Source organism: Gobio gobio (assembly GCF_949357685.1).
Source record: "Gobio gobio genome assembly, chromosome: 8".
NCBI lineage: Eukaryota > Metazoa > Chordata > Actinopteri > Cypriniformes > Gobionidae > Gobio > Gobio gobio.
The window spans coordinates 20,281,978-20,308,771 of record NC_137114.1 but is presented as its reverse complement, the minus strand read 5'-3'; the positions used below and the strand labels follow the sequence as shown (position 1 = coordinate 20,308,771).

At 44.8% G+C, this 26,794-nt stretch overlaps 2 protein-coding genes across 2 annotated transcripts in view; both read left to right on the top strand.

The window, feature by feature from the left end:
* The window catches only part of LOC307130206 (uncharacterized protein), a 35,277-nt gene extending 18,294 nt beyond the window's left edge, over window positions 1-16,983 (top strand). Inside the window, exons 12-24 of the mRNA XM_079823150.1 lie at window positions 8,027-8,062; window positions 8,166-8,507; window positions 8,608-8,904; window positions 9,069-9,186; window positions 9,592-9,639; window positions 10,158-10,184; window positions 10,264-10,326; window positions 10,415-10,459; window positions 10,573-10,599; window positions 10,683-10,727; window positions 11,533-11,601; window positions 16,444-16,462; window positions 16,581-16,983. Of these exons, the coding sequence (XP_079679276.1) occupies window positions 8,027-8,062; window positions 8,166-8,507; window positions 8,608-8,904; window positions 9,069-9,186; window positions 9,592-9,639; window positions 10,158-10,184; window positions 10,264-10,326; window positions 10,415-10,459; window positions 10,573-10,599; window positions 10,683-10,727; window positions 11,533-11,601; window positions 16,444-16,462; window positions 16,581-16,631 (1,187 nt within the window). The 3' untranslated portion in view covers window positions 16,632-16,983. The remainder of the gene's footprint in view (window positions 1-8,026; window positions 8,063-8,165; window positions 8,508-8,607; window positions 8,905-9,068; window positions 9,187-9,591; window positions 9,640-10,157; window positions 10,185-10,263; window positions 10,327-10,414; window positions 10,460-10,572; window positions 10,600-10,682; window positions 10,728-11,532; window positions 11,602-16,443; window positions 16,463-16,580) is intronic.
* Window positions 16,984-20,200: 3,217 nt separating this feature from the next.
* LOC307130602 (myelin-associated glycoprotein-like) lies at window positions 20,201-23,230 on the top strand. The gene is made up of 6 exons (XM_079823671.1): window positions 20,201-20,339; window positions 20,729-21,109; window positions 21,197-21,484; window positions 21,585-21,714; window positions 21,844-21,891; window positions 22,511-23,230. Exons 2-6 carry the CDS (start codon window positions 20,767-20,769, stop codon window positions 22,635-22,637), a joined length of 936 nt encoding a protein of 311 aa, XP_079679797.1. The 5' UTR covers window positions 20,201-20,339; window positions 20,729-20,766; the 3' UTR covers window positions 22,638-23,230.
* Window positions 23,231-26,794: the final 3,564 nt, after the last annotated feature.

Below are 26,794 nucleotides of genomic sequence, written 5' to 3'. Positions count from 1 at the left end.
TTAGTGCACTGAACCCAAATAACCATTATAGTCATTCAACAACAGCCAGTTTGGACATACCTTGCATGACAAACAGCACCCAGGAACACTGCTGCACTCCAACGCGTCAGTAGCTAGCTACAATGAATGGCTACCGGCATGAGGACCCCAGGTGCCTATACACCTGCCTGCGCTTAATTGCCAACCTCTCCCACCCACATTAGGTGACGTAGCAATACGGGAAAGAGTGAAAGTGAGCGAGAGGCGGAGAAAGAGGGAGAAGAGGGGGAAAAGAGAGCGCCCCTAAATTCACAGGCTACAATCCACCCCCTCCAAATGAATCGGCGGCCCGACGATGACACCTCATGCCCGGGAGTATTCACCCTCTATTCCTGATGGACCATCATTTCTGCCACAAGTTGGCCGGGGTAGATGGTAGAGATTGGAGTGCTGCCCTGCCGTAGACCTCGCTGAACGGCGCACAGCCACAATGTTGTCCTCAGGCACCTCAGCCATATCCTCAATGTCAATGTCATCAGATGCTGAGGTGCCGGTGGGTGCAGGTACAGCTTGAGGTTCTTGTTCCGCCCCATACCAAATGAGCACATCTCGGGCATCACTATCGTTCCCGGCAGGAGGATCCTTGAGAGTCTCCTCTTCCCAAGCTGGACCAGGAACACCACCTGGCCCGGGCCTCAATCCCATAGGGATGGCGCGCATCTCAGAACGATGCACCTGTCGAACAGGTCCACCCGCATCTGCAGGGGTCACAGTGTATACCGCTCCTGCTCCAGAAGGGCAGCGTACAACTCAATAGGCCACAGAGTTCCAGTAGTCCTGGATTTTATTTCTCCCATGTGGATGGTTCCGCAGATAGATCAAATCTCCTTCTTGGAAGCCGGCATCGTTCACCTGATCATTGTGGTTCTGGTTCCGCCTGAGGGCCATTTCTTCTGACCTCGGCCGGACATGTTCATGCGTCATCCTGACACTTTGCTGGTGCTTTTAAACCCATTCTTCTAGGGTGTTGGTGTCTGGAGCAGCCTCCCTGATACCAAGCAAGAAGTCGACTGGCAATCTTGGGTGGTGGCCAAACATCAGATAATATGGTGTATGCCCTGTGGTCTGGTGTGGGGTAATATTATAGGCAAAGGTGAGCTGAGGCAGATGATGTGGCCAGCGACGCTTCTCTGTCTCAGGTAGTGTGCGCAGCAAGTCATGGAGGGTGCGGTTAAACCGCTCACACTGGGCATTCCCTTGAGGATGGTACGGAGTGGTGCGGCTCTTTTTTATACCGTACATCTGACACAGTTGCTGGATCAAGAGGCTCTCAAAGTTTCGCCCTCGGTCAGAGTGTATACGAGCTGGGGGACCAAACCTATGGAACCATTGCTGTACCAAGGCCCTGGCCACAGTCGGAGCTCTCTGTTCTTTAGTATAGACAGCCTGCAAGTACTTTGTAAATATGTCTGTGAGAATCAGGACATTCTCTCGTCCATCACTGGCCGGCTCTAACAGAGTGAAATCAAGAGCCAGGATTTCATTCGGTCTAGTGGCTTGCATCGTGCTCCAATACATACGGACCTTGGGCTGGACGGCCTTCCCCAGAACGCATCGCTGGCACTGCTGGCACCACTGTTCAGCATCTTTAGTCATACTGGGCCAAAAACATCGGCTTCGGAGTAGCTGGAGTGTTCTTTCCAGGCCTTGGTGCCCTTGCTCATCGTGGACACTCCGTAGGACCTCAGCTTGCAGGCACTGAGGCAGCAACAGCTGGAGAGTCTCTGGACCCCCCCACCCCGGTGCATGAATCTGGCGGTACAGAACTCCTTCCTCGTTCACTAGGTGGTCCCAGTGCCGGAGCAGGGCTCTGCTGGACTTGGGTAACACTTCACGCTCCATTGCACCTGGCCGTCGCCCTTCTTGATAGTACTTCCTCACGGGCCCGATGACTGGGTCAGCTTCCTGAAGCGAGCTGAGATCCTGAGGTGTACGCCCAGGTAAGGCCACCACCTCCTCGCATTGGCCCTCTATGGCCGGTATCGGACCAAGGCTGGTCTATGCGCCCAACGCGGGGACCTCTGTCCCGAAGGCGAAGCGTTCCAGATACTGACGAGAAAGGGCGTCCGCATTCTGATTGCTCTAGCCCGGACGATATCTGAGGGTAAAATTGAATGATGCCAGTTGAGAAGCCCACCGCTGTTCGGTTGCTCCCAGCTTTGCCGTGTGCAAATGGCTCAGGGGGTTATTGTCAGTAAGGATTGTGAAATGATTCCCCAGCAAATATTCACGGAACTTTTCCGTAACTGCCCATTTTACCGCAAGTAGTTCGAGCTTCATGGAGCTATAGTTCTCCATATTTCTTTCAGCAGCTCTGAGTCCCCGACTGGCAAAGGCAACTGGGCGTACTTTCCCTTCATGCTCTTGGGAGAGGACTGCACCAAGACCTCCGTGGCTGGCATCTACCTCCAAGATGAAGGGCTTCTTAAAGTCGGCATAAGCCAGCACTGGAGCCGAGGTGAGTCGTTCCTTCAGAGACAGAAATGCTTGCTCGCATCCTTCATCCCAGGCTGAGGCCAGAGGAACTGGGGGGGTCTTTCCCTTCCTTCGAGGTCCACTGAGTCTTCCTACCAGATGGTGGAGCGGGGCTGCCAGCTTTGAAAATCCCTCCACGAAGCGGCGATAATAGCTCGCGAAACCCAGGAAAGATCGTAATTCAGCCAGATGTCCAGGGCGTCTCCACTCCTTAACCACCTCTATCTTGGCGGGATCCGTGGCAACTCCCTCAGCGGAGACCACATGCCCCAAATAACTAACCTGGTGCTGGAAGAAACGGCATTTTGACAGCTTTACTTTTAGTCCCTGTTTTTGCAGACGGGAAAACACCTCTCCCAGTCTTTCCAAATGCTGCTGGACAGTGGTGGAAAAGACGATTACATCGTCCAGGTACAGTAGAACGGACTGGTATCTGCAATCGCCAAACATGCGCTCCATTAAACGCTGGAACGTTCCAGGTGCATTACACAATCCGAATGCCATTCTGTTAAACTCAAATAGGCCAAAAGGCGTACAGAAGGCGGTCTTAGGTTTATCCCGCTCCACCACTGGCACCTGGTTATATCCACTTGCAAGGTCCAAGGTGGAGAACCATTTTGCTCCTGAAAGTGCATCCAACGATTCTTCGATACGGGGAAGGGGAAATGCGTCACAGCGGGTTTTTGCATTTAACTGCCTGTAATCTACACAAAGGCGCAAACTCCCATCCTTCTTAGTCACCAAGACTATAGGGGAAGAATATGGACTGCTACTTTCTCTGATGACTTTACTATCTAAGAGCTGTCGGATATGCGCTTTTACAGTTTCATACTGGGAGGGTGGAATTCTACGATATGGCTGTCTAACAGGAGCATTGTCCAACAGGGGAATCTCATGGCTGATTAAGGACGTACATCCTAGGTCTCCCTCCCCTTGGGAAAAGATGTTACTATACTGGACAAGGAGGGCCCTGGCCTCAGCCGCTTGTTGCTGGGTCAACCCCGGAAAGTCTGGCGCCATGAACTCAGGAGCACTGCAGCACTCAACTACCTCCTGGGTGGATACATAAGCTTGACACTGTTCCCATGAAGGGTCGACGGATATAGAGGCAGCGGTTCCTGTTACAGCTGCTGCCACAACTTGTACAGTACCAATAGGACGGCGTGGGGACAACCATACCTTTGTGTTACCCACATTCACTACAGGTGCATATAGACAACCCTTTCTAGCCGGCACCAGGGTAGGGGAAACTAGTAGGCCTTCGGGCAATTGCTCCTCGTCAAAGTCCAAGGGCTCCAGCAAAAACTCTACGGACTCAAGCTGGGGGCATGTAACCGGGACCATGGTTAGGGCTCCTGCCTCCAGACAGACTGCCCGTTTCCCATGGACTTTCACTTTAAACGGCTTTGGTGCATTTACAATGGCTTGGATCTGTTCGCAGTGTCTCAACGCACGTCGGGTTGCCGGTGCCGCCGATTTCACAGGGAGTGAATGAAAGAGCTGTGACCCATGTTGTTTAAAAAGGACCTGATAGCATTCCCCAATTACATTCATTCCCAGTATCCCGGGTGTTACAAGCTTACGGTCTTTAAGAGTGCTATTCTCTGGGTCTTTAACAATTAAAATTCCCCTCCCCTGAATGCATTGCCCCAGTACCCCCACATCCAACTCTAGGTAACCAATATAGGGGATGTCTAAACCATTAGCGGCCTTAAGCCCAAGCCATCTACAATCCTTCTTTTGTAGATGATGAAAATGCTCTTGAAAGAAACTCTCAGTGATGTTGGTCACCATTGACCCAGTGTCAATCAGGCAGGGAACTGTTACGTCTCCCATAGAAACAGACAATACAGGGCAAGTTTTAACTAACTTATCATATGATTGAGGATAAATTGAGCCAGACACATCCCTGCCCAGCGTGTGGCTCTGCACACTGGGAATTTCTAGTTTCCCGATTGACTAGGGAGGTTGTCTGGGCCCGGTACTTGGTTAGGGGGAATGTCAGGGGGCAAACGTGAAGCTAACCTACTATTGTGGGTGGGGGGAACTGCCTGGCAGTAACGTGCTATATGGCCTGGCTGATCACACCGTAGACAAATGGGCTGACCATTGGGGGCACGTTTGTATCGCCCACCCCGGTGTGGTGGAGGGGGCTGTGATCTACCACTATGGTGTCCTAACTGCCTCACGAGCATGTCTAACTGAGCTTGTTGCTTAAGAACCAAGTCTTTTAATTCAATGAATTCCGATGACTGGGGGGCTGTAACACATTGCGACACAACCTGAGCTTCACTGCTTGCGCCTGGAGCACGGTAACTACGGTCTCGGTTGGACTGACCCTTCTGCACCCACCTTATAGCTTCTTTCCGTACGGCTAGAAGAGTCAACCCACTATCTGCTCGTACCAGTCGCTTGAGTTCCCTGCGCAACATAGGATCACAGACATTTTCACAAAACTGGTCTCGCAAAACAATATCAGGGTTCCTAATGGCACCTTCATTTGACTGTTTTACTTTATCCAACATTTCCATTAAAGCATGAGAGAACTCTAACAAAGTTTCATTGTCCTTTTGTTTTCTGTTAAAGAAATGCTGTTGCCAGTACACATATGATTTAGCACACCCATATACTTCCCTTAAGACTTCAATTATCGACTCAGGGTTTTCACGTGTGGCTATAGGACGGTACTTCATCTCATTTCGGGCTTCACCCTCTAAGTGATCAAACAAAAACAGGGCCTTGTCAAAATTAGACATATGCGTTGCCCGAATACCACTTTTTGCCTCTTCAATCCATTCTTCAACAGACAAAGACCCTGCAGTTGCGGAGCCAGAAAACTTTGGGCATCGCCGCTCTCGAGGTATAAAGAACGCTTTCTCCCGTCGAACAGGCTGGGTACTAGTACTACTACTAGCGTTGCCCGCTGTCCCTCCCCCCGAAAGTCTCTCATTTTCAGCCTGGAGCTGCTCCAAACGTCGTCGCAGCTGCTGTAATTCCACCGCGGACTCCTCTCCGTCACTCATTTTGTTGCCAGCTGCTGTTCTCTATACACACCAGCGTACTCTCTCTCTCCCAGACACACACACACACGCACACACACAGGTGCTGCTTAAATAAACTAATCTAGCGACACAAATGCTACCCTGCCGACTACGCCAATTGTTGCCCCCCTAGTGGGCGATGAAAGTACTGACTACGCCACCCCTTGGACAAGACTGGTAAGAGCAAGGGGACTCTTTTCTTAAAGAACCACACACAGGCTTAGTTTAGCAAAGTAAAAAGATACAATGTTTATTTTATCTTAGTTAAAATAATGAGTCACTTTAGATAGTCAATAAATAACACACAAATTCATCATTTAACAGGGATAAGCCAGAGTAGAGTGAGCCACTAGAATGTAAGCTTAAACAGGCCCAGGTTTCGATACCACACGTGAGCTAAAGCACACCACTTTAGAGTAGAACAACCACTACAAACTTAGCTTACCCACCACAACAACATTGCTTGTTAAGCTATTACAACAGATGCACACGTCACAGCAGTACACTGCACACATCGGGTTCAAATGGGTGAAACACTCTAAGGAAACCAGACTAGAGCCCGGTAGGCTAATCGATTCTATGGGCCCAATCCACAATAGGCTATTAATAGGGAGGGGGGGGGGGGGATAAACAAAAAGAAGAAACCACTAGCCGGTGGCCACCATCAGTTCACTAACACGCATATCTTACAGCCCACCGACTAGTGGTAAAAGAAAAGAAAAGAAAAAAAAAATACAATAAATCAATAAACCAAACGGAAAAATGTCTATGAAGCAGCACCTGTATATACACACATTCAAACACATTCAAACACATTCCAGAGAACAGCAGCCGACAATCTGATTGCTGTAGCCTCTATAAAAACAAACAAACAACAAAAAAAAGAAACAAGAGACACAGTTGAGTACTCTATACACCTAAGAGTCATAATCATTCAGTCTATTTACATATCGCTACTAAATGCATGCGCACAAACGGCAAACACAAGACCCATAAATTACATACTGTTAGATCCTAATCAAACGTGAACCAGTAGATTTACTGCGAGAAAAACCCTCTATCATTACTTCTTTCAGCAGCGACCATAAAAACACATAACTTTGTTACCGTTTTGCTTTTTGCCAAACACATTATAATTAAAACCATAACATACCTTTTTGCAAGCTAGCGATTGGGTGAGTAGACAGTGTTCCGTGCTTCACGCACTCACCAGGGTCACTGGACGCTGGCGAACATAACAACGGAGCCTCATTACCATTAACGTCATAGACCAACAGAGATACGTTAAAACAGATAAAATAAAAGGGTACCTTCTCTATACGCTTGTCACTCTTGGCTTTCCAAACGTGTTTTGGAAACGTATGCACCCACACAAAACAGTAGCGCTGTTGGCAATCACTCGGTAACACCTTAGCCCATCACGAAAACATTAAAACTTCCCTTAGTGCACTGAACCCAAATAACCATTATAGTCATTCAACAACAGCCAGTTTGGACATACCTTGCATGACAAACAGCACCCAGGAACACTGCTGCACTCCAACGCGTCAGTAGCTAGCTACAATGAATGGCTACCGGCATGAGGACCCCAGGTGCCTATACACCTGCCTGCGCTTAATTGCCAACCTCTCCCACCCACATTAGGTGACGTAGCAATACGGGAAAGAGTGAAAGTGAGCGAGAGGCGGAGAAAGAGGGAGAAGAGGGGGAAAAGAGAGCGCCCCTAAATTCACAGGCTACACATGTCTTGTTATTTTAGTGGTTATCTTTTTTGGTTAAATATTTTTGTATACGTATTTTTTTATTTTTTTTGTAAATTTGAGAATATTCACTATTCAGTCTGCCTTGTTGTAATGTCTGCATACTAAATTGTGATTGATCTTTCTTTTTTTTGTGTGTGTGTACTGAATTGTGAACGGAACTGGTTACTTGAACGCAGCAAGCAATGATTTTGTGTGCCTTGCATTTTGAAATGTGTAGGACTGCAATTCAAAATGCATTGCAAGTATACATTTTATTATAATGAACCGTAAATGGTTAGCATAAATGGCTTTCTTTTAAATACACTTTTGGGACAGATAGTGTGTTAATTGTATTATATTTTCATACTCAATTAGAAAAGGCTATGCTATGCTAATACTATCAAAGCATTGTGTTACCAATGAGCAAGCTAGCATTTATTGATTTAGCTAGTTAAAGCTAGCCAAGTTTCCACTATTAAAAATTATGATTTTACAAAGTACAAAATCAAAATCTGCAAGTTCTGCTTACTTAAACTTTAAATGTCTTAACTTTTTTTTTGAGTTTTGCCAACTTATTCGGGTTTAGGATGTACCCAACAACATTAATATTGAGGCTTGTTACTGCAATTCACATAATTGCATAAATTAGGTTTCTAGCCTAAGGCTCAAATGTGACATTTCACTTACGCCAAAACCAAACATAATTGTTTACCCTGGTTTCTCTTACAGAGTATCAAAAACCAGTGGATCCAATCCTGAATGAAAGTATGTGTTTGTCCCCCTTACTCTCATATTTTTATTATTACACTGCACTCATGTTTCAGTTCTGTAATAATATTGATTAATCCATTATACGGTATCATTTCAGCTTATTTCCAATATGAGGCAGATGTGATACCCAGGATCACTGCGTTGCCTCGTTCCTGTGTGGTAATACCGTGCAGTTTCAAGATGGAAGAGGACTATGTCACTCGACTTCGCGTTCTTTGGGTGACCAAAAAAGGTGGCTACATGTTCCACACTGACTCACATGAAGTCTTAGACAACTTCAGAGGCCGCACGAGGCTCCTGGGAAACCCGGATGAGCAGAACTGTACTGTGGAGATGGATAATGTGCAAACTCATGACAACGGGCCGTTCTGCTTCAGAGCAGAAAGAGAAAAAGAGAAATACAGTTTCAACAACAGCTGTGTGTTCATTATAATGCGGGGTGAGGACATATAATCACTCACAATTGGTTATAAAAATGCTTTTAAAGATGCACCACATCCCATAATTAATATAACGTCTTTGTGTTTCTTGTTTAAAAGCATCTCCTGACAAACCTGTGATGTCTTCCCTCCCTGAAGACATCGAGCCCGGGACACGCATCACCGTCAAATGCTCAGTCAACCACACATGCTCCTCTCACCCTCCCAAAATCAGCTGGAGCGTCCCAACAGCCCGAGAAACTATCAGCCATAATCACATGGGTGGAGGCATCTGGGAAACAGTGTCCACTGTGACCTTCATTTCAACTGGATATGAAGACAAAGATGAAATTGTCTGCAGTGCCAACTTTTGGGGTGGTAAAACACAGAACAACACTGCCTTCCTGAGTGTTAAGAGTGAGTACAGATTTATACAGTTACATCCAAGATGGTTTGGTTGATCTCTGATTGTATCCATGTTAATGAGATCGGCTTATACATCGGTCCATGTTTTAACATGACTTTTGTAAAAGAAACTGCTTTATGATGTGTGAGAGATGTGTGACTATTAATTCTTTTAGAAATAGAAGTTCAAGCGATTACATCGGAGACTTTCGGGCTATATGCCATTGCTCCATCACTTGTGTTCATCCTCATTTGTGTACTTGCTGGAGTCTGCATATACAAGAGACGGCACAGGTAACTGTTTGCACGGCTTATTCTCATCCTTCAGAATGTCTGTATTTAAATTTGAGGTCTATATGACAAACTGGATGCCAAACAGAAAGTGAGGCTGTAACTTAAAAATGCTTTAAGGAATTGAAACAAAATGATGTACATATCATTACCATCCTGAAGCTACTTTGAACAGTATGGACACAGCATCACCTACTGGTCCATCTCAATTATTTATTCTTTTCACAAAACTTTTTGAAAAGCTTGACCTGAAATCATCAAACTTTTGTTTAATGACAAAAGGGTGTCTTTGGATTCATTAGGACATATTGAGTACATTTAAATAATGAATCTGCCACTGCTTATTTTATATTTTTATCAGTCAGCATTACCAATGTCTCACTTTTACATTGTAATTATTGATTGTAGACAACCATGTCAAGATATGCAAGGGTCACAGACACAATCTGCACATAGGTATGTGTGACATGTTTATTTAACCAAATTTCACTGATTAATTAATATTAAAACCTTTGGTCCCACTTTATATTAGGTGTCTTTAACTACTAACTACTATGTACTAACATTTAAATTAATAATTTGGTACAATGCACTTACTGTGTACATACATGCTCTTATATTTTACTTAATATACTTACTACTATAATATATTTTACTTTACTATATATAAATACCTGCCTGTAATTACATCTGTGATTAATTTCAGTAATTAAAATTAAAATTATACTGTTGACCCTTCCTCTTCCTCTTAATCAGCCCTTAAACCTACCCATACCACCATACCTGTCCCTAACCTTACCCGTATCCCACCTCAATAGCAGCAAAGAGTTTTGCAATACAATATGAACACAATAAGTAAATTGCACTTATTTTGTAATGTAAGAACATAGTAGTTAAAGACACCCAATATAAAGTGTGACCAAACCTTTAATTGGATAACAAAGTAACAATTTTAACTCTATTCTCTGATGTAGGAGATCAGTTTGGAACAGATTCTCAAGGTTGGAGTTTTTTCTTTACTGAATTTATTTTTGTATATTTGTATTTGTTCCTGAGACTAAATGTAATATTTTCCCCCAGTCATTTTAATATGCCGGATAGTAGAGCAGCTTGGAATAACATGGGAAACAGGAGGGATATCAGGCAAGTGCAACATAAAAAGGTCATAAATAAATAAATAAAAACAGTGTTGGTCTTTGTTTCCAATGCACTAAACTTGTGCAATCTACAGGTGCACTGGGAATGCTCCTGAAAGACCACCAAAGCCTGAACAAAGGCAGGTTGAAAATTTAATTATAACATTACAAAAAATAAGCATAAACTATGCACACATTATGTTTGTAATCATGCTATTTAAACATCACATGACTATTTTTAATCTCTCAACAGACGGAGCATCTGGAGCCGATTTTCTAGGTAATTAATATTTACATTTTCATTTTGTGTACTACTAATAATAATAAAAACTTCAAATTTGATAACTTTATTCTCTTTTTTAGGCACCAATCACCCAGAAACAATGCTAATCTGAGAGCAGAATACAAGTCAGTTTTTTTTTTCTTAAATCCATTCTTCCAATGCATTTTTGATTTTACAGTATACATTTAAATAAAAACACCAAACTTGTCTTGATCTTCTTGGTGCCAGATATCACAGCGTACCTTCAGGGGTCTAGTGGAGTCCAAACCTTGAAGGGTCAGGGCTGTTAATGGGATATAACTTTATAGTAAATTAAATTGTGATGACAGACCACAAATGTACAGTATATGTACTGTTTTCATACTGTTACAGTGAAATGCAAAAGGAAACAAAGAAAATAATCACGAGGAAAAGAATGCAGCAACTGAAACAGCTATTCTTGTTGTAACATATCATATACTCATAACGTACTTTCATGTTAAAATACCAAGCGTTACTTTATTCTCATGTCTGAAAATAAAACAGGAAGGAAAATTGACAGCTCATTCATTCTAACTGACAGATAAGCTTTATTTGTTGTCCAACCTTACGATTTGAAATGACTCGTTTCAGTCTTTATGAATGGAAGTTCCCCAAACCGGAAGTGCCACCCATAATTCAAAACGTAGTAGGTTCGCCAGGAATAAGATGGATACATTTAAAATAATGTAGGCCACTTTTTACTAGTAACATAAGACTTGCGCATTATCAAATATTCTCCCATTGCATTTTTATACATAAAATTCAACATTACGTATACATTAATTTATACACAATACAGATTGTCACTATCCACGATACATTTTGGTGCATTTTTGTATCGTTGTATCGCGATATATTGTGGCACGATATACTCTAACATCCCTAATGATGAACCCTCTCTCTTCACAGGGCAAACAACACATGTACAGTGTCAGGAAACAAGCCTTTCTCCAAACCTCATATTCCATCACCAAAGAGGTACAGTGATAAAGTCCCTCAAGGTCTAAATTCATTATATTCACACAGCAATAATACCAATAATACTGTTCAATAAAATGTAATAAAAGTGTTATTATAAAAGTGACAAAAATCCCCATGCCACTTCAAGATTCCTGAGCTTGGTTCTTTAACATTGTTTGTTATAACGAAAGAACAAACGTCTCGGTTACGTATGTAACCCTCATTCCCTGAAGGAGGGAACGGAGACGCCACGTCGGAGTACCGACGAATAGGAATCTCGCTCGCGAGAGCCAATCTATGAGTGTAACTAAACGAGCCAATGCACATTGGCATGCAATGATTGCACCAGGTGCTCATGCCACGTTGTGCGGGTATAAATGAGACACAGGTGATTGCATCAAATCAGCCTTTTGCTGAGGAGCCGGGTAGGTAGACAAGAAGGTAGAAGTCCATCACTGCTGTTCCGCATGACCCGCTCAGTGATTATTGGATAACACTGGGAAAGCGTGCCCTAGAGAAGGGAACGCTGCGGAGCCCACATCGTACCCCGAAGGAGTTATGTGGAGTACAATGCTGAGCCGTGGCCCACATGGAGAAGGGGGCTCAGTCCCACTGCAGGGAAGGCTCTCCCAAGGGAAAGATACGGGCTTCCTGTAGGAGCGACCATGGAAGAAAATATGGGATCCCCGCAGGGTCACTCATATGGCCCAAGCCCAATACCGGTTCTCAAGGATTCAGCGGCAAGGGGCCTGATGCCGAGGGCGGTGGAGGACTCACAGAGTTTGCTTCTGGAGAATATAAGCACCGTAGCGCAGCAAGCCGACAAGAGCCGGGGCCTCTCAGTGCTTCTACCAGTTTGAGGTGAGAACACAGGAGGAGACCGGCTCTACACGTAGGCTATAGAATTTAGCGAACGTGTTGCGTGTCGCCCAGCCCGCAGCTCTACAGATGTCTGAGAGCGAGGCGCCACGTGCCAGCGCCCAGGAGGATGCAACACTTCTAGTAGAGTGTGCTCGCACCCTGAGCGGACAGGGCACACCTTGTGCTTGGTAAGCCAAGGTGATGGCATCCACTATCCAGTGGGCCATCCTCTGCTTGGAGACAGCCTTTCCCTTCTGCTGGCCTCCGTGACAGACAAAGAGCTGATCTGAGGTTCTGAAGCTTTGAGTTCTATCCACGTAAACCCGCAGAGCGCGGACGGGACAGAGCAAAGCTAGGGCTGGGTCTGCCTCCTCCGGGGGCAGCGCTTGCAGGTTCACCACCTGGTCCCTGAAGGGAGTGGTAGGAACCTTGGGAACATAGCCAGGCCGGGGTCTCAACACCACGTGGGTATCACCCGGCCCGAACTCTAGGCACGATTCGTCGACCGAAAATGCCTGCAGGTCCCCTACCCTCTTGATGGAGGCCAATGCAGCCAACAGCAAAGTCTTCATAGACAGAATCTTTAGCTCTGCTAACTGCAAAGGCTCAAATGGGGCATTCTGAAGTGCTCGGAGAACCAGAGTAAGATCCCAAGACGGTATGGAGGGAGGGCGAGTAGGATTTAACCGTCTCGCCCTCCTAAGGAACCTGACGACCAGGTCGTGCTTCCCAACCGTCTTACCTTCTACATGGTCGTGATAGGCGGATATTGCAGCAACATAAACCTTGAGGGTGGAGGGCGACAGCCTATGCTCCAACCCCTGTTGCAGGAAGGAATGAACAGATGCAATCGAACATCTTCGGGGGTCTTCTCGGCGAGAATAACACCACTCGACGAACAGGTTCCACTTCAAGGCGTAAGCCTGTCTTGTAGACGGCGCTCGTGCCGAAGTGATGGTGTTAACTACCTCTTGGGGTAAGTCACCTAGAACCTCCGCGTCCCGTCCAGGGGCCAGACATGAAGCTTCCACAGGTCTGGATGCGGGTGCCAAAGGGTACCCCGTCTCTGAGTCAGAAGGAGGGGCTGTCGCGAGGAGCATAAGTTCTGGAAACCAGGTCCGGTTGGGCCAGTACGGCGCCACCAGCAGGACCTGCTCCTCCTCCTTCCTGACCTTGCACAGAGTCTGTGCAAGTAGGCTCACTGGGGGAAACGCATATTTGCGCAGCCCCTGGGGCCAGCTGTGCGCCAGGGCATCCGTGCCGAGGTTACCCTCGGTCAGTGAATAGAACCACTGGCAGCGGGACGTTTCTGGGGAGGCAAACAGGTCGACCTGTGCCACCCCGAACTGTCTCCAAATCAGCTGAACCACCTGGGGGTGGAGTCGCCACTCGCCTGGGAGTGCAGCTCGTGAAAGCTTGTCGGCCACACGGTTGTGCACACCAGGGACATGAATGGCCCGAAGCGACCTCAGACACTTCTGACTCCAGAGGAGGAGATGGCGGGCGAGTTACGACATGCGAAGGGAGCGCAGACCACCTTGTCGGTTGATATACACAACGGTCGCAGTGTTGTCCGTGTGGACCAGTACATCTTTGCCCCATAACCGCGCTTTGAGGCGGCTCAGAGCAAGATGCACTGCTAGCAACTCGAGGCAATTGATATGCCAATGCAGGTGCAGGCCCGTCCAAACCCCTGACACTGCATGCCCATTGTATGTGGCTCCCCAGCCCATGGCAAAGGCATCCGTGAAAACCACAGCGTGCCTGGACACCTGTTCCAGGGGCACTCCGGCCCGAAGGAACGAGGGGTCTGACCATGGACTGAAGGACTGGTGGCAGGCCGGTGTGATGCTCACCCGGTGAGTGCCGCGTTTTTATTGAAAATTTTTTATTGAAAATTTGGTGGAACAGAAACAAAACGGAACACAAGATTCTCCTCCTGGCCCTCCTCCGGGGGACTGAGCGGTGCGGTCACCGTCTCCAGAAGAGCAGTCCTCCCCATCTCCGGGTCGCCCGTCTCAGGGCCGCTTGCCCTTGACCCTGCCTTTGCCACCTCTCTTGGCAGGAGCCTGGACGGGCGGAGCGGCCTGCTTGCGCCCGGCTCCACGACGTCGCTTGGGTGGAGGCTGCTGCTGCGACGCGGGAGCGGAGGCAGACGCAGGCGGCCGCCCTCGGCGACGAGCAGACTGAGGTGTTGTCGGCGGCGGGGTGGAGACAGCAGCTGACCACCGTGGCAGGATGTGACTGATGGCCTCAGTCTGCTTCTGTGCGGCCGAGAAACTGCTGGGCGAAGTTCTGGACCGCGTCGCCGAAGAGGCCGGTCTGGGAGACGGGGGAGTTAAGGAACCTGATCTTGTCGGTCTCCCTCATGTCTGCCAGACACAGCCAGAGATGGCGTTCCTGGACCACCATAGTGGACATCGCACGACCCACGGCCCGCGCCGTAACCTTTGTCGCACGAAGCGCGAGGTCCGTTGCGGTTCTCAGTTCTTGGAGGCTCGGGAGGGGAGACACGGGTTCCCCCTGGATGTGGAGTTAGGGCACAGTTGCATAGCAACGGCCCGTTCGACGGGAGGAACCTGCGTGTAACCCTTTGCAGGTCCGCCATCGAGGGTGGTGAGGGAGGAGGATCCACTGGGCCGGTTTCGGGCAGTAAAAGGTGCCGTCCATGACCTAGTGAGCTCCTCTTGCACCTCCGGGAAGAAAGGAACCGGGGTGGGGCGCTGAGAACCAGCACGGGCCACCCCGAGAAACCAATCATCCAACCTTGAAGTTTCGGGAAACGGTGGAGGGTTCCACACAAGCCCGTTCTTCTCGGCAGCCCGGGAAAGCATGGTCATCATCTCTGGATCTGTATCGGGCACAGCGAATCTTCCCGAAGGAGCCCCCTGCGCCGACACGTCATCTCCAGAGAAGTCTGACCCTCCCTCCGATGCAGCGATGGACATCTGATCATCAGGGGGAGCCCGGAAGGATACGGATGGTGCACATCTTGAGGACGGCCCACCACATTCCAACGACAGCTCTACTGGCTGCGGAGTGCGAGAGGGATGAGGGTTCCCTGGGGGAAGCGCGCTCACCGTAACCCTCAAATCACCTGTGCTACTGCCTGAAGTAACCCTCTGTGGACCCCTTGCGAGATGGAGTCTAGACCGCAACTCCGAGATGGTCATGTTCCCGCAGTGAGAACATGAGTCATCCACCAGCGCTGCCTCAGCGTGCTGAACGCCCAAACACGAGATACAGCGCTGGTGACCATCCCTTGGTGACAGGTAACCACCGCATCCAGAAACAGAAATAGAATGTCATCTTGAAAAAGACGCAAGCTCTTTCAGAAGGACGCTCTCCTTGGTGCTGAAGCACGCAGGGGGCGGGGTCGCGGCGACACAGTCAGGGTGTGGGTGCAGCCTGACATGCGCGCTCTCTCACACGAAGGCGCTCTCTTACCAGCCGTAAGAACGGCTTTTCAGCGCTCTCCACCTAGCGCACCGAACCAGCTGTAACAAACAACACAGAGAGATGATCCGAAAACTACGAGACCGCTGCTGTGCCGTCACACCAACACCGACTGAAGAGATCACTTCCGAAAGGCGGCTTCCGTCTTCAGTCAGGACTGCGAAGTAGTGAGTGATATCTGGCGTTACCATCTACCACCCGGCTCCAAAGCAAAAGGTTGATTTGATGCAATCACCTGTGTCTCATTTATACCCGCACGGCGTGGCATGAGCACCTGGTGCAATCATTGCATGCCAATGTGCATTGGCTCGTTTAGTTACACTCAAAGTAGATTGGCTCTGCCAATCCCGACTGAATGGGAACTGAAGAATTTATGCAAAGTGCAGTTTTATCATTATACATATTTATATTAATAATAATGCATGTATTATAATTCAGAAGCTGTATATGTGCCTCTCCTTTGCCATATGGCAGGTGATTTGATAAATTCAAATATTTATGTGACCTTTTTTTTAAATCTTTTTTTTCCCCCATGCATCTCAGTGAGCCAAAATTCTACCGCGTGAGTACATTTACCACTTTATTTGCTCTCTTACACCATGTAAACACATTAAATTTATGTCATTTCAAATATGCTGAAATATCTCTGACCTCTGTATCTCTTTAAATCTTCCTTTAAGGGTCATGATTATGATGCTGCTTGCACCAACCTATATGGAAAAGTCGGATGAAAATGAAACATCATCAGAGCTGAGCATGCACTCAGGGTTCCAGATCGCATAATTTTCCTGTCCTGTCCCTCTGTTCAACATTATTAACAAATGACAACAATGTGAAATGGATATGGAAAACAAACAAACAAACAAAAATTATAATCTTATGCTTCAGTGTGTTTAATTTTAGAAACGTAAATACATAAATAGTCTGTAGTCTGTATTGACTTAACATGCTTTCACGCTTCATTATTCTGTATACAAAATATATTTCGATAAACTTTTTTTTGGTGTGTGTGTGTGTGTGTGTGAAAATGATGCTTGTACTACCTTCCTATAAATAAAGAAACATACATTTGGCTTAAGTGTTCAAAGTGTTGTGTTTGTTTGTGTCAAAGTTGCTTGCTAGGATATCTACTGTTTTTAAGTGGGGTGGATGGCAGCATCATTTGTCATTTCTAGGGTTTTTTATAAAACCACTTCTTTCTGTCCCCAACCTTAAGCCTTCTTTCACTTCATGAATTGTATATTTTTGCTATCCTTAGTCTATTCTTCCCTGATCCACTTGTTTGAGCAGGACAGGAGCCTATGAATGTTAGAAATAAAAGGGGGAAGAAAAAAACGTTAAAAAAGGGGAAATTATTTGTTACATTTAAAGGGTTAGTTCACCCAAAAATGAATATTCTGTCATTAATTACTTACCCTCATGTCGTTGGACACCCGTAAGACCTCTGTTCATCTTCGGAACACAAAGGAAGATATTTTAGTTGAAATCCGATCGCTCAGAAAGGCCTCCATTGGCACAACACACGGTACACTCTCAAGACCCATAAAAGGTACTAAAGACGTTGTTACAAAGTCCATCTCATTACAGTGGTTCTACAATAACTTTATAAAGTGACGAGAATAGTTTTTGTGCGCAAAAAACCCTAAATAACGACTTATATCATGATGACTGATTTCAAAACAAGGCATCATGAAGCTTCGAAGCGTTATGAATCAGTGAGTCGATTCAGCGGTTTGAATCGCCAAAGTGACGTGATTTCAGCAGTTTGGCGGTTTGACGTGCGATCCGAATCATGATTCGACTCGCTGATTCATAACACTTTGAAGCTTCATGATGCATTATTTTGAAATCGGTCATCACTATATAAGTCGTTATTTAGGGTTTTTTTGCGCACAAAAACTATTCTCGTCGCTTTATAAAGTTATTGTAGAACAACTGTAGTGAGATGGACTTTGTAACGACGTCTTTAGTACCTTTTATGGGTCTTGAGAGTAGTGTTAATTTCGTCAGACGAGACGAGACTAAATATGTTCGTTAACGACCTTTTTTTCCATGACGAAGACGAGACGATGACGAGACTGCACCAATGTCCAAAAACACTGACTAAGACTAAATTAACATGCATTATTGTTGACGAAAAAGGACGAGACTAAAATGTTTTGCATAAAATAAAAACTAAGATAAAATCTCTCTTCATTTTCGTCTACAATTGTCTCTACTTTTTCATCATGAGATGAATATTCAGCTGTTCAAAATATTCCGAAAGAGTTCCCGCTGTTGCTCGAGTAGGCTACAGGTCTCTCTCAGACTCCTCCTGTCATCTCGCGGCCGCGCGTGTGGTCACGTGGTTCCCGGAGCGCTCAACACTTCTAGCGCTGTGTCAGTGTATGTGAATGCCGCGCAAGTTACACAACAGCTTCACTTTACAGGTGTTTGCAGCAATTTTTGGTAAACCGTACAGCATAGTGTGCGTCAGCCACATTTACAGTATCATTTTATTAGGGAGAGTGGTAGAGATGCAACATTGTTAACATTAATATTAATGTTTTTCTTGTATTTAACCCTCAGGTATTCCTTACTAATTAAGTCACACTTATACTCATTGGTGGTCAAATGTGACCATACACCTTAACTATTTCAAAAATAAATAGCCTATATTTTAATTCAATAATATTTATTGAATATTTTGAGGAGATCTTTTGGTACTAAATACTATTTGTGCAATACTTATGGTCCATTAATGACCACTTAAAATATTTTTCTTCTAATATTTTTATTATTTATATTACAATTAGTGTGTTAATTAAGGTTAAAATAGAGAATTCCACTGCAAAGAGGTAAATTAGAGCCATTTTGTGGCTGGAAAAATAAAAAAATTCACTTGTAATGCCATTACCCACTGGGTGCCTGTATGGCTCTTTAATAATACACATGTAGTCTAGTTGCTCAAAAAAGTATTGCAGATCATAACTGCTTACTTATTTGTGAAATTTTGAAATGTTAATAATAGTGAATAGTAAAGAATGCAAGCAAATATAATATAACCCCAAAAAAGTGTAAAAAACGTATTGTTCCTTATATGTACAGTAGGCTATATACATATGAATTCATACTGAATCAAGATCGAAATCAATATTTGTGCCCATCGTCTCATGAGCTAATGCTGATTTTAGGCATCTATGCTGTAAATCAACCAGTTAGCTATGGTGTTGTTGCACATTATGCAGGTTATATATATTTTATGTAACTTATTTTGCCACAAAATATATTGAGTTTTCCTTTGACTAAAGCTAGACTAAAATGACTAGACTTTTGGTCGACTAAAACTTGACTAAGATACCTTGAGTTGTCTTTTGACTAAAACTAGACTAAAATGACAAGACTTTTAGTCGACTAAAACTTGACTAACAAAAAAAGATATGTGAATGACTAAATATGACTAAAACTAACAAGGACATTTGGCACAAGACTAAGACTAAGACTAAATTAAAAATAGGTGACAAAATTAACACTACTTGAGAGTGTACCGTGCATTGTGCCAATGGAGGCCTTTCTGAGCGATCGGATTTCAACTAAAATATCTTCCTTTGTGTTCCGAAGATGAACAGAGGTCTTACGGGTGTCGAACGACATGAGGGTAAGTTATTAATGACAGAATTTTCATTTTTGGGTGAACTAACCCTTTAAGCAAAAGACAGAAGAGTAATCTCACTTATTTTGAAGCCACTTTCACTTCTCATTTTGGTAGTTTCTTGTGGTTGCAGGGCACAGCTGAAAACATCCAAAGATTTTGCAATGCAATTTAATTTGTGAAAGTCCCTAAAGAGCCATTTCTATTGTTAAGACGTGCTCGACAGAACATTGTATTGCTTGTTCCGAACTTTTAAAGGTCTAGGGTTGGAACGTAACATGTAGATATTAATAATGCTGTAATGGAGCAGGCAGCAGAAAAGACCAGACACACAGAGAATAAGGCCAATTGATTTATTTGGTACATAAAGCCGAAGCCACTAGTATGTGTGTGCTATGTTACAAAGCAGTAAGGAAATATAAAGGGAAATAATAAACTAAATGGGGAAAATGGAACTAGGTCGGCGCCAAAATTAAAGAAAAGAAGACACACACACACACACACACACACACAAAACGCTCTGCCTAATCAGGACACACCGGAAGACTTTAACCACCAGGGCGGCACTCGATTAGCTACAGAGATGACACCTCGATGAAGAGTGACAGTCGCTTCCTCCAATCAACGGAGACCTGAGAGCAAGACAGAACAACCAGAGAACAGAGAGGCAGAGACAAAAAAAAATATTAATAATAAAACATCTGAAAAACGCAGCACGTAACACTGCTATCAACATTTCATATTGAACAGCAATAATATTGTGTGGGAGTATAACGGGACCTTTGATACATTCATTTATTTTTCCAAGGTACAGTGTGTTTTCTTTAACATTTTCTTTTCTACTACTGTACATTTATTCATCAAATTAAATAAAGTCTTTAAAATGACTTAAGAAGGATATATGATACACAGTATTGCCAAAAACAAATGAACAAGAAAGCAAATAGCAGTTCAAAAAACACTATATGCTATTTAAATGACTTTTTTTGTTTACTAGAATTAAAAATTAGGAAATAATTGAAGCACTCACAGAACTGAAACAGTCATAAATACCAATGTTGGCAAGTCTGCTGACAATTTTTTAAGTTTGCTATTTCTGTTATATTGTAGTCTATAATAATAATATTAATAATTGTTGATAATTAAAATAATGGCCACTTAAACACTCCTTAAATGACACCAATTTTTGTCCCACAGCTGTTCTTCTGTTTGATACTTTAGCATGAGAAGTGAAAATGCCAAAAGACATTCATGGCCTCCAGGGTTCCTGTCTGGTTATACCATGTTCTTTCTCTTACACATCATACCCACCCAAAAACCCAAATAGAGTTGTGTGGTATCAGTGGGTCTCTAAAGGTTATCCTTTAGTTTATGATCCTTTGCATGCAAACAATGTCATTAAGAAGTTTAGAGGAAAAACTGATTTATATGGAAAATCGAGTTGGGATTGCAGTCTGCTGATCAAAACCCTGGAACACACCCATCATGGAGAGACACTGTATGCATGGATTGACCCTGAAAACGTTGGAAAGAGCACCTATGCATTTTATGATGTCACCTCCACAATTCTAGTTGATGGCAAGTACTGTAAATGTCTTTAAATGTTGACTCCTGATCTGGTTGTGAGAGTGCGTTGCCTAATTATGCCATCTCTGCTATTTTTAGCAAGTCCACAGCAGCCCAGCATCAATATTTATGGAGGTGAAAGGATGGGTGAAACTATTACAATAACATGTTCAACTTTTCACACGTGTCCATTCAGCAAACCAAACATCATTCTGAATAGTACCGAAGGAAATGATCAATTAGACAATGAGCATATTAATGATGGCCTGTGGAAAATCACTCTGACGCACACAGGCGTTGTAAAGACAGAAAGCTCCACTATTGAGTGTTCTGTAATACACCATGGTGGCATAACAGTGACAGCTACAAAAAGCAAAAGTGTTCAGTGTAAGTGATCTATGTGTATATGAACACATACTCGCCTTTTAAATTATTAGTTATGATACTTTATGTTGTGCATTAATGAGGATTAATCTAATCCGTTTAGCGCCTTTAAATTACGAGACAGACAAAACTGTTGGACTGAAGACTGTTGGGCTTCATTACCTAATGCCCTCACTTGTGTTCTTCCTCACTTGCATAATTGCTGGATTCATCATATACAAGAGACGACACAGGTAACCCTTTGTGTGTGTATATTACTTTAAGCTAATACTTGTTCTTTATAAAAGGTTTAGACTTGTGTATCTATGTATTTATCTTCAGTGAACATTTTTAAGTTCTCATATTGTCATTATTGATTGTAGACAGCCTCGTAATAATTCACAAGGGTCAGTAACACAATTTGAGCAGAGGTATGTATCACATATTCATTTCTTTTATTCATAATTTTTTCTTGAAAACCCATTGATTCATCCTATTGGAGACAATTACTTTACATTTATAAAACACTATTTAACTCTTTGATGTAGGTGATCATGTTGGAAAGGGGGGTGGGGCTTAATACAATGATATACAATAACAATTGCAGAAAAAAATAACATTACAATGTCCAGAAATCAACTTCAATAGTACACAAGTTTAATTTATCAACACAGAATTCATGTTTAACGTTATAGTTAGAATCCGCCCTTGTGTTTTTTTCTCATTAAAACTAAATGTGTTTATCAGTGATTCTATATCAAGAGCAGGGATACGTTTGTGTGCCTTTTGTTTTGTGATTTCACCAGAACGAATAGATAGTCTCTTAGTTTATTGTTGTTTAAACTCGTTGTATCCAATACTGCAATGGTGAAACTAACAACTAACAAATGTTTTTTTTTTAAAACCTTTATATTCAGTCTATGAGCAGAGTTTCATAATAAAAGTTCCCATGCCACTTCAAGATTCCTGTAACTGAACATTTGCCATGAATGCAGATATTCATGTAATTGTGTTTTTTTTTTCCCCATTCTTTTTCACCATGCACCTCAGTGAGCCCAAATCCTACTCAGTGAGTATATTATTTATTTCTACCATTATTAAACTGGGCATAACATATTCAGATTCTATGATTTTCAAATGCTGTATTTTAATCCTTGTTTCCCCCCTTAAGGATTAGGAACTCAACATGTTAAGGAACTCAACATGTATGAAATTTAATCAAATCAACATCATATTTGCACAGTCTAATCTAAAGGCCTTTGCGATGTTAAATTGCGAAGATCTTGAGTTTTCACTGAAGGGCGTGTCCGTGATGGCCTGACAAATTTCGATGTTTCGCCATGAAAGAGGACGTTTTTGTAGCTCAGGCATACAATGGCCAATCTGCCTCAAACTTCACGTTTGATAAAAGTCCTGACCTGAAGACAACTTCATGGCAATATTCAGTTATAGTCAAAGTGCCACCTGCTGGCAGAAGGAAGTGTGGCACATCAAAATGACTTTGCTGTATTTCTCCTATATTTACCCGCTTAAATGCATCTTGCTCACTACCCTTGCAGACAAATCTTCCTGGAACCACCAAGGCTATACAGATCTATCCGTCAGAGCAGATCTAAATGGATCGTCCTCACGCCGGAGGGATTTCGGTATAATATTTTTCAGGTTACTGTGTGTTTATACAGTACCCTTTCAGACAAATCTTCCTGGCCTAACTCCAGGGCTAACAAGATCACTCTCCCTTCTCTCAAACTCTTCCACCCAGACACCCTTAACAAAATAATAAGAATTAAAAGAAATAAAATATGATACAGGCATAAAATAATTAATAGAGTAAAAAGATGCAGACTTAAGGCCCGGGTATACTTCGGCCGTCCGCGTTCGTGCACCGCCCGCATGACGTAATTTTCGTCACTCGGAGGGCTCGCGGCCGGCCGCACACCCCGTCCGCGCGCAGCCCAAATTTTCAGACCGCGCGGACGGTCCGCGTGCAACAGCGCATGCGCCAGCAGTACAGAAGAGTCCACTAGGTGGCAATACGCACAGTATTGAGCACAGTGTTCAGCCGTCGAAGAAGAGTGTGCAAAGACCGGTTTAAAAACAACACGCTTGAAAAAAAGAGATAATTTTTGATTCTTCAGTGTTTCTTCCAAACTATGTTGCAATGGTGGATGCACTACAATTCTTCTCCGATCATGCCCAGCAAATGTCCCGTTGATGACAGGACTCAGTGCTGCCCTCCGATGTCTGGTAGAGCATAGACACTTTTTTACTGCGCATGTGTCGAACGCGATCATCCGCGCGCATCCGTTGTGTGTAGTATACTTTGAAAGACGCGCGGACAGGGCTGCGCGCGTGACGCGTCCGGGCGCGGTAAGTGAAGTATACCCGGGCCTTTACAATGGCACATTAAAAACAGTAATACAAATAATTAAAAGAATAAAGAGATAACACATTAAGATAAATGCAATCAGTCTGAGGTACAGTGACACAGTGCTCATTCTGTAAATGCACAGCTAAACAGATGGGTTTTGATTCTGGATTTGAAAGTGGCTGCTGTTGGAGCACATCTGATCTCTTCTGGAAGCTGGTTCCAGCTACAGCCGGCCTTGCTTTGAGTGAACCCTTGGTATTTCTAACTGACTTGATCCTGATGACCTGGGTGATCTGTTAGGTTTATATTCTATCAGAATATCTGAAATTTATTGAGGTCTGAGGCCATTGAGTGATTTATAAACAAGTAATGTCATGAGTTGGGTTTGGCTCTCTTCTCCTTCCCACCTGTTTGCTATCACAATCAGCGTGCTCTCTGATTGAGACGCACCTGTTCCTCTTTTCATTGATCTTTATGGCTATTTAGTGCCTCCTGTTTGTGGCTTCTTTGCCAGATTATTATTGTATGCTTTTTGCTCTAGTTCACGTCTCTCGTTTGCCCTGTCTGATCTGTTCGGATCGACCTGTGTTGTCATGTTGGTCTCACCTGTTTTTCTGTCCAGTTTCTTGCTGTACGTGAGTAACCATCTGGACGCTGTCTATGGTGCTGAGTGCTTTGACTGGGGCTGTTTTGCTCGCCACTGCCTTCCCGTTGCGAGCACAGACATCGGCCTGTTTCTAAGGACTGTCATTGTTTGTTGCCTGTGTTATGCTCCAGATCTGCATCACCATTTCCTGTGATCGGCAGTCTGCCTAAGTTCCTTTTGTGACTGAATAAACATTTCTGTTCTGGACCTTTGCATTTGGGTCCTCTCTCCGTTCACTGACAGAATAATCTGGCCACCATGGACCCAGCAAAGGAGACGCCTTTCCGCACTGCTGTTGAGATGCAAGGAGCTCTGCTGGGCAAGCATGAGGGGGAGCTCTCTGTCACCAAGCATGCTGTGGAGAGTCTGGCAGTCCAAGTAACCAAACTCACAAACCAGCTTCACCATCTTCGCCTGGAGCAGTCTGCGGGCGCATCTCGTAGTTCCGCGGAGCCTCGAATCAATAATCCCCCGTTACTCAGGTGAGCCCTCTGGGTGTCGTGCCTTCTTAACGCAATGCAAGGTGATTCTCTCTCTTCAGTCTACCACATATGCAGAGGAACGTTCCAAGGTTGCCTTCGTTGTCTCTCTCCTCACGGGACGGGCTCGCGACTGGGGGACGGCTCTCTGGGAGGTTGGTTCCGTGTGCTGTCAGCAATTCGCTACCTTTAAGGAGGAAATGATAAGAGTGTTTGATCCCTCCATCTTCGGAAAGGAAGCTTCTCGGCAGCTCGCCGCCTTGCGCCAGGGTAAGCGTTCCGCTACTGACTTTGCCATTGAGTTTCAGACTTTGGCCACTACCTGTGAATGGAACGAACCCGCTCTTTCTGTACGTTTCCTGGACGGGTTAAACAACGAGCTCAAGGACGAGATTTTTGCACGAGAGATCCCTTCTCAGTTTAACCAACTGGCGGAGCTGGCGATCCGCCTTGACAAACGTTTTGATCTGCGTCAACCAGCACGCGGTAACAACCCAGAGCAACCGAGGTATCCTTCCACTGCACCCTTTTCTGAATCAAGTTCTGATCCTGAACCAATGCAGCTGGGGAGAACACGGATTTCTTCCACCGAACGTCAACGGCACATACAGGAGGGTCTCGGCCTGTACTGTGGCGGCGCTGGTCATTACGCGGCTACCTGTCCAGTAAAAGCAAGAGCTCGCCAGGAGCCACCGGTGAGCGCAACCCCCATGTCCCCACTTCACAAGAACCGCATTATGTTTGATGCTGTCGTGCGCTGGCGGGGCTCATCATTTCCCTGTTCTGCCCTTATTGACTCCGGTGCTGAGGGAAACTTCATTGATGAGAGCTGTTCTATTGAACATGGTATTCCCTTAAGGGAACTGTCTGATCCCCCCACTGCCTTTGCATTAGATGGCCGTGTGCTGTCTAACATTCATCGAGCATCAGTAACAGTGAGTCTCACCATTTCTGGTAATCACCAAGAGACTATTTCTTTTTTTACTTTTCATTCCCCACTAGCCCCTATTGTTTTGGGTCACCCATGGTTACAACAGCATAATCCCCAGATTAATTGGGTGGAGGGGTCTATTTTATCTTGGAGTTTACCGTGTCATGTCAAGTGTCTTGTATCTGCTGTCCCCGCTGTCTCTCCTATCTCTGTTTTTCAGGAGGAGTCTATTGATCTTTCTAGGGTTCCTGAGGAGTACCACGATCTGCGGGCAGTGTTCAGTCGTTCACGGGCCACCTCTCTCCCTCCCCATCGACCATACGATTGTAGCATCGATCTTCGCCCTGGTACGACCCCAACTCGCGGGAGGTTATATTCTCTATCTGCACCCGAGCGCGAAACGCTAGAGAAGTATTTGTCTGAGTCCTTGTCCGCCGGAACTATTGTCCAGTCCTCCTCTCCTGCCGGGGCGGGGTTCTTTTTCGTGAAGAAGAAGGACGGCTCGCTGCGTCCCTGCATTGATTATCGAGGGCTGAACGACATAACCATTAAGAACCGGTATCCGTTACCGTTGATGTCGTCAAACTGGACCTCTGCAATGCGTATCATTTAGTACGCATTAAGGAAGGAGACGAGTGGAAGACTGCGTTCAATACCCCTCTAGGCCACTTTGAATACCGCGTTCTTCCTTTCGGGCTGGTAAACGCTCCCGCATTTTTTCAGGCGCTTGTAAATGACGTTTTGAGAGATATGCTAAATGTCTTCGTCTTTGTGTACTTAGACGATATTCTCATTTTCTCGTCCTCGCTCCAGGAGCATGTCCAACACGTACGATGCGTGTTATAGCGCCTTTTAGAGAATCGTCTTTTCGTCAAGGCTGAGAAATGCAAATTTCATTCTGAGTCTG

What these genes read in the sequence shown, in the direction of transcription:
- LOC307130602 (XM_079823671.1), top strand. Translation starts at nt 20,767, where the DNA reads ATGCCAAAAGACATTCATGGCCTCCAGGGTTCCTGTCTGGTTATACCA. An exon ending in CTCCACAATTCTAGTTGATG is followed by an intron (nt 21,110 to 21,196) that starts GCAAGTACTGTA and finishes TGCTATTTTTAG; the next exon opens with CAAGTCCACAGCAGCCCAGC. An exon ending in ATATACAAGAGACGACACAG is followed by an intron (nt 21,715 to 21,843) that starts GTAACCCTTTGT and finishes TATTGATTGTAG; the next exon opens with ACAGCCTCGTAATAATTCAC.